The sequence below is a fragment of the Triplophysa rosa genome, linkage group LG16, assembly GCF_024868665.1.
Source record: "Triplophysa rosa linkage group LG16, Trosa_1v2, whole genome shotgun sequence".
Lineage (NCBI taxonomy): Eukaryota > Metazoa > Chordata > Actinopteri > Cypriniformes > Nemacheilidae > Triplophysa > Triplophysa rosa.
In genome coordinates, this window is record NC_079905.1 from 3,340,547 (window position 1) to 3,352,021 (window position 11,475).

An 11,475-nucleotide genomic window follows, 5' to 3' on the forward strand; every position below is an offset into this window, starting at 1 on the left:
TATTTTTTTAAACAAAAACCAACATTTTTTTTACAGTGATTGCAGTTTAAATGCAGCCATGAGGCGGCAAAATTCAACCTTCTTGGTTAAATTTTCAGTTCTAACAATGGTACACAAACAGTACATTTCAAATGTAATCTTAAGTCAGAAGTGATGTTTACATGGAAACTATTAGCTTTAGTGGGCTTTCATAAATGCACATATTTTCTCATTTTACCCCTGACTACATACAATGAACACGCTGAATATTAAACACTGCATAAAAAATATTTTCATACATCAAGTGACTGCAACTTCTAGTCACTTTGACTTAAAGGGATAAAAGGAAAGTTCACCCCAAAATTAAAATTCAGTCATCTTTTATTCATCCTCATGTCCATCAAAACCTGTACATGACTCGTTCTTCTATAAAACACAAAAGAAGATTTTTTTAAGGTTTTGTGTCCATACCTGTCGTTTGGTTACCAACGTTCTTTAAAATATTTTCTTTAGTGTTCTGCAGAAGACATTCATAAAGGGTTTGAATGAAATGAGGGTGAATAAATTATGAAGAAATTATTTTTTAATTAAATGGTCTCTTTAACACTCAGACCACAATAATATACAAAACCTCTAATGTTCAAATGTATGTTAAAAGTCACGTACGGCATTCACACCAGCAATGGCTCTAAAGAAAATGTCACTTTTGTCACTTTATTGATGAGTTCAGTTTATTCTGACAGGCTCTTTGTCTCAGGACAATGTTCCCCCGGGCCAGAATTAAAGTTGAGGCAGAAAGTTTCAACAGTGACCAACATAAGCTGGCAACAGGCTAAACAGAATTTTGGGAGGTTATTATGGGAACAACGAAGAGGAAGAGATTTTGCAGGCTGGTCTCGATTCATTTAACAAGCCTATGGGGAGGGTACAACTTCAAACACACATTCAAATATAAAAAGGATACACATACATAATGCTGAAGGGATGATTCACAGATAAAAGAGTAAACGCATTGCACTGTCTTTGAGGTTAAAAGCCAGATCCGCTACAGAGAGTGCAGTGATACAAGCAGACGATTCTCGTCTGGGAGGATCCAGAACGGAACATAGGAGAAACTTTCCAAGTGTTCCCAGAATCAAATGTTTGAGAACAAAGCGTGACCGCATGTGGTTATCCAACTGGCCACGGAACTCATGCTGGCCATTTTAAAGGACCAGTTCACCCAAAAATGTTGTCATTTACTGTCTTGCTGTTATGTTCTTCCAGTCCTTTGTGACTTTTTAGCCCTATGTGGAACATCAGTCGTACTTTTAATACAATTTTCAATGAGATTACAATGAATGAGGAGTAGTATTTACTTTCTTTTTTTGTGAAGCGGCTCAACCAATTCATTGATCATGATGCTGGATGATTCATTTCATATCTGTGACTCAGACGTTCTTGAATTCAGATTCTACTGAAGGGTAAATATGATTCATGAAAAAGACATTCTTACACAAAGCTATTATTTGGCTTCATTCTGAATACAGTACACAGACAGACTAGCTTTTGTGTTATAGTTTGATAGTTTGAAAGCTTCAGGATCCCAACAGATCAGTTTAGAAATACCTCCGCGGTGTCCCAAGTTACGCAGGTTTTAAAAAGACTGATTATTTCATCTTTGGGTGAACTGTTCCATTAACGTTTGAACACATCACTTCTCACGAAATGAATCCTTATTCCCAAAACAAATGTTGCATTCAAGTGCTGAGCTTATGGACTGATATACAGTACTGTGAAACAGAATCATATTTCGACACCACACCACCACGTACAAAGAAAAAAAGGGAAACTTTCAGCCTCAATACCACAGAAGAGAAAACAGCCCGGTGCTAAACAATAAATAATGTAATTGAAACAAATCTGACACTGACCTCTTTAAAACAAAGACAGACCAAGAGAGATGAAGGGAGACGTCAACAAAAACACAGAAGTGGTACAGTTTTGATATTTACATCTTACACGACTTAAAAACACAGTATATTTACAAACATGTGGTTGGAGCAAATGCGGTCAAGCTAAACCCACTGAACAACATAAAATTGGGCCCTGTGGGGGCCGTAGCATAGGATTTCTTGTGAAATTAAGAGGTATGTACTTCAGGTATTAGGGACAGTCTATTGAGCAATACTGTTGACTGAGACCTGTCTTAAAACATTTGACGTTACAAACATACTCTAAAATTGTTCTACCACTGTGTCCAACAGGCAAAATCACATTTAAATTTAGATTTACCTTCAAAATTATGACGATTGAAATGCTCAGAATGACTTGATGGTCACTAAAAACGACTTTGAATGAACAAAAACGTTATAATCTCACAAGCACAGATCAAATCTAATCCTAAACCATAATTTACAGTCGATAAAAAATAATTTCCCAGGCATTTAGTCACTTAAGTTTTTTTACCCTCGCATAAATTATCTCATGAGCATCGGTCGCTCACTGACATCATCATAACCCATACTGCACTGTCCAAAGAGTCTCAAACACATAGTTTACCGATTCTTAATGGTTAACCTTTTCCCAAGGATTTGTTCTTCACTGTATGAAAACCAACACACCCTTCATCTATGGATGCTTTTCCATCCAAACAATAAATACATTTACTGGAACGTCAAAGCAAGAGATTATTCTCACGTTTTAAAAATACAGTATAATAATAATAATATAAAACCATTAAACCTCCCGTTCTCTTTGACATTTACATCCGGATCCATAATGTACTGAGACAGCTTGTTCCCTGGGAAATTTCAACATGCGGGCGAGATGGATTGGGCAAGAGAGCGTCAAGGGAAAATCCAACTATTATATTCATTGTTGCTTGAAATAAATTAACATGAAAACATAATTTAAAATGCTATCATTAAACAGAGGACCTGCCCCTCTCGCCACTAACCCAACCATATCACCTCCATAACGTATGCGTGTTGAGATATGAACACCTGTGAGCTGTAGAATGGACGTACCATTACGAGCACTTTTGAGATTGACTACCTCTATTATTTGAAGCAAATATTAGCAGTATAACTCTTTTGTTGTTGGTTTTTGCATGTACACGGCAGTGTGTGTGTGTGTGTGTGTGTATGTACAGTACGTTTCTCCACAGAATGTGAACTGCGGTCATCAAACATGTGGTTTTTCTTACCGTAACCACTGCTAGCGGTACAGATCTTTCAGTCACTGGTGTGACATCTGAATAAGTCTATAAATGTGTCAGCACTATAGGGAGAAAGCCATGTATGAGGTAAAGAGACTGTATGACTGGATATGTGTTTGTCAGAGAGAGAGAGAGAGAGAGAGAAAGCGCTGTGGTGGCTCAGATGTTTTTGTGTGCAAGCTTTTTTTGGGGAGTCACAGCCTCAGGTGCTGTTGGTCAGAGTAGATCCGGGCTGTACAGAACCTTCGGACCCATCTGGCAGACGAACGAGAGGACAAACCAAAGAGGACACAGAGAAATGATGTGCGTTAGCAACGGTCAGCAAACAGATCTCCATTCTATCACAGACCGAACCATTTTAGCATGATTTTATGTTTATACGCAGATAATTGAACATGTGAACCATTTTAGGCTGAATTTACTATCAATATCATAATTTAAGATTTTGGCCATGCTGCAAGAACACTAAAAATTCTGTTAAAAAACAATGAAGAGAGGATTTGATTGTGACAATATAAAATGAGTTCAAAGGCAGAGAACTTCAATTAAGGATTATAATCATTTATCTTCATTAAAAGATGAATCGTGCACAATAAAACCAGGTACATTTCTTAAGAAAGTAAATCCCTGCGTCCTGGCCCATTCTGAGACCCCTACAGAGAAAGACGAAGACATTACCGCTGGAGGCTGAGGTCTGTGCACGGGCATGAGGTGGAATCAGACTGGAATTGAGCTGCGGCTGAATCACGAGCTCTGAAATAAAGAGAAACAGCTCTGTTGACAAACTTATACATGGAATAAACAACTGAGCAGATATAAATATATCAAACTCGCTTTTAAGAACAGAGGCAATTCTCCCTGGGAAATAATGCGTCTGCACTTAAAATGCTTTTTAAGTAAAAGATGATTGGCCAAACTGTACTGCCTGAACACCAAACATGTGTCATATAAATTTGATGCATTTGATTATGCATTTGGCAGATGCGTTTATTCAAAGTAGGACTGTTACAATATCAGATTATCACTACACGGTTAAAGTGGTCTAAAGAATTCACAATAACAATATTATCACAATATCTATAGAAATGTCACGTTAATCTTTTCGTTTATTTTGCTTTCTCTTGTTTTGCCAATGAATCACGCTTAAAATAAAAGTGTTGGGAGGCAGAGAGAGTGTTAGGACTATTGTGGCTCTTAAAGCAAAATGTTAAACGGGTGCAATACCACCTACTAAGTTTAAAGGAATAGTTCACCCCAAAATGAAAATTCATTTACACAAACCTGTATGACTTTCTTCTGCAGAAAGAAGATATTTCAAGGATGTTGGTAACAGAAAACCGTTGGTCCCCATTGACTTGCACTGGTTTTGGCCATACAGTAGAAGTGAATGGGGACCAACGGTATTTGGTTACCAACATTCTTCAAAATATCTCCTTATGTGTGAAAGAAATACAGGTTTAAAATGACAAAGGGGTGAGTAAATGATGACAGAATTTTCATTTTGGGGTGAACTACTTTAAGTATCAACCAGATAATGGTTAACACAATATCAAGAATCATGGTTATTATTAATATCACATTTATTGTCAATACTGGTATATTGTGACGCCCCTAATCCAAAGTAATTTATTGTACATTCAATACATTTTTTCATCAGTATGTGTTTCCTGGGCATCGAACAAATTACTTTTCTGCTTCTAACAAGTAAACAGCACATGGATATTTTAGCTGTCTTTTCAAGACGTCCCATATGACCCTACATACATTGGGCTGTGTTCCTTTTATGCAATCTGAGAAAAGAATGTGTGGCAAGGAGACACATTAAACCTAACCTGCCGTGGTGAAGTTGAAAAGCGGGGGCAGCTCTCGACCGCTGGGCAGGCGGGTGGCAGGCTGACGGAGCTCATCAAAGAAGGAGTGAGCGCAGGCCTGCAGCGGCGACAGACGTGAGACCGGCGTGTACTCCAACAGCCGTGAACACAGAGCTATTGCCTCAGGAGGAGTTCTTGGTTTAAAAACCTGTGCGGGATGCAAACATACAAAACAGTTAAATGCATGTCACTGACAAGTGTTCCTTATCCTCTTTAAAATAGTCTTTTTACAAATTTCGATTTGACTTAAACAAAAATGTGTGGTCTGTACTTTTAATTGTGTCGAACAGGCAGGTGATGAGATACAGGTGAGGTTTTACCTTGGTCCACGGGTGTGCTTTGATCTGGGGGAATTTAAACTCTGTGTAGTTGGGGTTCATTTCACGGATCTGTTCCCTTGTGGGGGTTCCAAGTACCTAAACAGCAGGACAGATGAAACCAGGAGGAAAGCTGTGTTATACATGAGGAACACATGTTTAAGACACTTTTGCCATGCAAGTGAATGAAATGAAAACGGATTCACTTTACCATTTAAAATGTCAGAAAACACGGAAAGGCAGTTGTTAAATTCATTGCAAATGTCCTTTCCAATATTAAATTAAGCTTTAAAGGCCATTGTGAAATCCTCATTCTGAACTGAATCTAATTGTGTATTTACATTTACGGATTTGAACAAGTTGTACCTTTATGATCTCCACTAGCTGGTCCACTCCGCTGTCTCCAGGGAAGATGGGCTGTCCCATGAGCAGTTCGGCCAGCACACATCCAGCAGACCAGATGTCAATATTAGAGGTGTAGTCTGTCGCACCAAAGATGAGCTCAGGGGCGCGATAATACCGCGAACAGATGTAAGAGACGTTGGGCTCGCCCCTCACCAGCTGCTTTGCACTAAAAGAGAGTTAGATTGGATGTTTAATAAAGGTTTAAAGAACTAATAACAACGGCACAGGTAAAATCCTCAATAAAACAAACATGAAATCCAACACAAATAGCAGAAATTAATCTTGTGAACATCTTTTAAACAAAGGTTTGATGTCCTGACTCATGACCATATCGGTTCTATTTTATGTTCAATTCTACTACGTAACTTGTATTAAAGAGGCGATGAATTAAGACCTCAATTTTAACCCGAGCTTTTATTATATAAAAGGGAATCGTATTCAAGCGAACATCCTGTAAGTGTCAGAACTGAAAACGCCCTTGTTACTGAAATTACAACTGTTATTGACAACAGGCTCAGCGAACGGCAGGTCTTGGAATGGTCCAATCAAGGTTGAACACCGCCTCCACAGAAGAATATCAACGACGACTTCTCTAGCCCCGCCCACTGGTTCGCGCATGACAGTAGTTGCGCAGAACCAGATAGAGCGAGCAAGCAATAAACATGCCGTTAAAGATTGCAAAATATTGTGCAGTCAGTGCCTGGTTGTGGAAGAACACAGTCGCTGCATAACCTTCCTTCGGATTACCACATTAGTAATGCGTGGTTGAAGTTTATTTTTAAAGAGGTTCCAGCTCATGTGGGTAAAACTTTACCGCGGATTCCTTTGTGAACAAGGCACAGATCGATGATGGATACTATATAACAACTATATATACAACTATACATACAACTATATAATAGGCTATACAAACTATACGTAAAGCCTTGCCATCACATCTGGGAAATAAGTCAGTAAATTTGAGTAAAATCACAGGTTTCATTTATCCCGTGCGAATGCGCCACATGAAATACTGATGTGGGGAGGTAATTTATAAATCACACGAGGTCCCCAGATAATACTAATCCTGTGCGAATAGGGCGCATGTGTAAGCTAACATTACGTCTCTAATCAAATTCACAGAAGGCTCCAACTAAGTTTACTACGCAAACTGCTATCCAATCATAGCAGTGGTCTTCATGGCGGAACGCCCATTCAAACCGAGCGTTTGTCAAGCCGGCCTCAAAACCTGGGTAGACAATAGCCTATTACTTATTGATTTTGATGTTTTTGAATGTAAAAACCACGCGAACGTCATAAGTAGACCTCATACAACATTCTAAACCAATAAACAAAACCTCACACATACAGATCACAGAACGGTCATCATTGCAAACTACAACAAACTAAAAACTTTTTAGTCAAACGAAATAAACTGTGATGGCGGAGCTGTTAAAGGAAAGATATAATAAAATGAGGTCTAAAAGCAGACAGACGACGCTTTGGCATCATAAAATGGGACTGAATAGATTTCAATCTGTTTGGATGACTGGACTGATAGGAAAACGGCTCTCGCATAAATGTACACTTTAATAAAGAGGCTTGCAATTTCAAGCATCCCCTTTCCAGAATGATTATGCCAATTAGCGTCTGTAAAAAGTAGACAGCTTGGCACCACGCAGGTTATCTAACGTGCCTCTTTTTAAAAGCAAAGGCAATGACCTGAATGACAGTAAGTGGCTTACACAATCACTCCGAGAAATAAATACTTGAAAGTGGTCTAGGACTGCATGCCTGCTCTTCATTCAGAGGATAAAAACAGCTCGGGAAAAAGTGGCTTTATTTAATGGGAACTCACTGGCTAGAGTTTACAATGAGACGTAACAATGAGACACCAGCAGCACCTGCTGCATTCTGCATGTGGATACATATTGCTTTTCTCAGTGAACCGTGAACATTGCATTTGCAAATATATTTAACAATCCAATAGGACACAAATATTTCTTAAATATGCTATAAAGGAGCATTGAAAATATCAAAATTGGACCTCCAGTAGAGCACTGATTCGCCCTTCTGAGGTGCACCCTTACAGTACAATGACTATTATAGCACAACATCCACTAAAGCTGGGCAGAATGATCACTGTTGGACAAAAGTACACATTGGAGAACATACCAGACAGCATATACATTCTCACACACCTGCCAAAGTCACAGAGTTTTAGCACGGCTGTTTCTGGATCTACCAGAAGGTTCTGTGGTTTGATGTCTCTGTGACACACGCCCTGGGAGTGAATGTAGGCCAAACTGCGAAAAAGCTGATACATATAAACCTGCAAGAATATACAAAAGCCAAGTAAGCTAAAATCTTCATTTTTATATTAAAGGAATAGTTTACCCAAAAATTACTTTACAAAAGTCATTTTTACTCCTACTGTGGAAAGTCAAAAGGGACAATTTTGGGGGTGAACCATTCCTTTAAATGTATACTCATTCATGAAGAATGCATAGCTAAATTTAATTTACAGTAAGCATTTATTATGATTTCAAAAAACCAACAGCAGGAAAGATTTCAGTGCATTGAACTTGACAGATTTCTGTGTAAAACTGAATAACAATAGTTGAAGTTATAATTTGACATTTCTGCAGTTATGCATTTGCTTAAAGGGGTCATATGGCGGAAGTACCTGTTTTTCTGTGTCTTTGGTGTGTTATAAGTTGTCCATGCATGTATTAGACACGTAAAATTGCACAAATGAAAGTGTGGGAACAAAAGATGCATTCTATCTAAAAGCGAATGCTCACCCAGACCTGCCTGAAACGCCTCGTGTAACCACACCCCGGCGAATCTACGTAAGTTCGTGGTCTGATTTGACTAAGATCGCCCAAATCTACAGTTAAGGTGGGCGTAATTGTAAATCTCATTGTATCGTCTGTCAGTACAATTGCTTTGGAACCTGATGTTCCGAATATGGTAAGAGGTGTTACATTTCCGTGAAATGCTTGCAGTATTTGACCAATCACTACGCCCTGGTGAACTGGCCAATCATAGCACACCTCGCTTTTCAGAGCGATGAGCTTTGTAAAAAATCAGCGCGTTTCAGAGAGGCGGGGCAAAGAGGAGATACAAACATGCATGGTATGTGGAAAATACAACGTTTTTAAACTTTAAATGGTGTATACACATTGCGTTACATCTAAAACAAACAATAATATTCTTTTTAGCCGTGCAATATGACTCCTTTAAACTAGATTCAAGGTATGCATTTAACACTACATGCATTCCCTGTGTACTATATTTCTATAAACATGACAAAAACCTGTTTTTATGTAGAATACCGTAAACGAATTTATGGGACATCAACATCATGTTGCTATTAAGAAGTAGAGAGCGGTGTCATTGTCAGCCATCCGCTTAACTTTACCTTCACATAAATGATGGGAATAATGGTTTTCGCTTTACTGAAGTGTCGCGCCACCCTGTAGACGGTCTCGGGCACGTAATCAAGCACCAGATTGAGGTACACTTCATCCTTCTGTGGAAAAAAAGGACAATTGAACCTCTGTAGCTCCCAGAAAAACAGAACGAACATAACATCAAAACCACAGAATAAAAGCCCAAACCTAACCCAACAGTTATTCTTTTGCCAATTTTTCAGGTCAGATTTTATCCACAATAAAGAGCATTAGAGCAATCGTCTACCTTCTCTCCACTGCAGTAGAAGAAATAGCGCAGCTTCACTATGTTGCAGTGGTCCAGCTTTCTCATGATCTGAAGTTCTCGATTCTTCACAAATACAGAAGACAGTTAGGATCTTTTAGGGTTAAAACGTTTCATCCAAAGCAAGTTGCAACATACTACAGTTCAATCCCGCAAGATGGATCAGTAGGTAACAGAGAACTGGACCGGCAAGCATTTACAGACTTTTCAAGTTTGATTAATCGTTTGCTTCTTGGATAATCCAGACATATTAATAGTCAACATACTCTTAATCCCAAGCATCACACTACAAGCTCTGTATTAGTTTGACAAATGAGGTCAACACAGCTGTTCGGCATTCTTATGGTGTGTCTGTGAGTAGAAAGGTGTCATACCTTGAATCGCTTATCCTGAAGGACCTTCTTGATGGCCACCCACTCTTGGCTGTCAATGAGGCGTGCCTGATATACCACGCCAAAGGAGCCATTACCGATCACCTTAATATCATTGTAGGACACCTCATGCGGCCGATCTGGGCCCTGGCCTGGGGTGGCGACCACCGTGGTCACCTTCCCGCTGTCTCCTAAAACACATTTGAGACATGAACTCAGATTATCTATGCTTTCATTATATAGCTATCATTTTAGGATTTCTCAGAGGAAGGTCTCCAAGAAACCTAAAAATAGCAAATTGTCAAATTGAATATACATCAATCCAGAAACACCCACGGCCATGCTATTCCCTAAATATACAGTGTGTGTATATATATATATATATATATATATATAGTCACCTGCTTTTACAGAACTAGATATTCTGAGAGTGACACAGGAATGGATTAAATGCAATAATATACAGCTATCTCATAATCCATGTATGAGATAATCAGTCACCAGCTGCATAAATTGATGAAAACGTACATTTACCCTTCCTTGTGTACTTAGGGTGTCAAAAAGCATTGGTAAGTTTATTGAAAACATATATGTATGTCACTAAATACGGGTTTGACCCATTTGTGTCCTTTATACACAACATGTTTTAGGAAAGTGGGCGTGTCAGGACAGATCTATTATACATATAGGTTTGATGTAGCATATATGAAAGCTTTGAACCAAAAACCTTTAGGACCTCTGTCATCATTAACAACATTTTTGCCTTCATTTCTGCTCTACAATGCCATTTAAAGAAATACAAAATTTTAGGGACACAACAACGTATGGATTAGATCTAAATATGACATAACTGCAAAGTCAAGTTTATATATCATATAAGAACATGGGATTTGGCGGACATGACAGAATAGTAGGGGCAAATTTAGAGACACCCGTTTAATAACATAAGACAAACGTAGCTGTCAATCTACAGTTATTCCTTTTTAGTAGTTATTCTTATAGTCAAACCACTGGACATGGCACGATGGTCATTTAAACACCTGCGGACATGTACCATGGGACAACCATAGTATTCTTTTGGTCCCTCGGAATCTAATGTAAATACCACTGTACATTAATATTGAAATCATTCATTACATTAAAATACAAAAAACATAGAATTATTATTCACTTCTATACATAGTGTGCCCTTTAAATACTCCTTACATGGATAAAAAATGTATATACTTACTGGCCAGTTTAAAATTTGCGCATGTAGATGAATTGTTCGCCGAGGCCTGCGAGACCCCGGACTTTCCTGTGTTGCTCCCCACGACAGCGGCGGTTCCAACGGATGCCCCAGCGGCTCCGGACGCCCCCTGAGGCTCAGCGAACGAGCTCGTCCTGGGCCGCCCGCTGCCGCTCATATCTGACGGGAAAAGCGTCGAGGCAGGGGGCGTGGAACGGCGGTCTCCTCGTCGACTTGGCCAGTAAACGGATGAAACATTAGGTTAAAAACGAAAAGATGACAAACGTTTCGCCGCGACCCTCGGCGTTCGCTGGCTCACGCGCCGAGAACGCGCACAGCCTCGTGGGAAATGCAGTTCGACTGTAGGTTTTATTCTGGGCTCAAAACAACTGGATAGACGAAGGTG

At 39.2% G+C, this 11,475-nt stretch overlaps 1 protein-coding gene across 1 annotated transcript; it reads right to left on the reverse strand.

Annotated features, from left to right (window-relative positions):
* Positions 1–102: 102 nt before the first annotated feature.
* On the reverse strand, positions 103–11,409 carry gsk3aa (glycogen synthase kinase 3 alpha a). The gene is given in 11 exon segments (XM_057355360.1): positions 103–3,433; positions 3,857–3,931; positions 5,011–5,197; positions 5,370–5,465; positions 5,733–5,937; positions 7,952–8,082; positions 9,175–9,285; positions 9,453–9,536; positions 9,845–10,032; positions 11,073–11,273; positions 11,276–11,409. Coding segments are annotated over 11 exon segments (1,383 nt in total). The 5' UTR covers positions 11,328–11,409; the 3' UTR covers positions 103–3,380.
* Between the last annotated feature and the right edge of the window lie 66 nt (positions 11,410–11,475).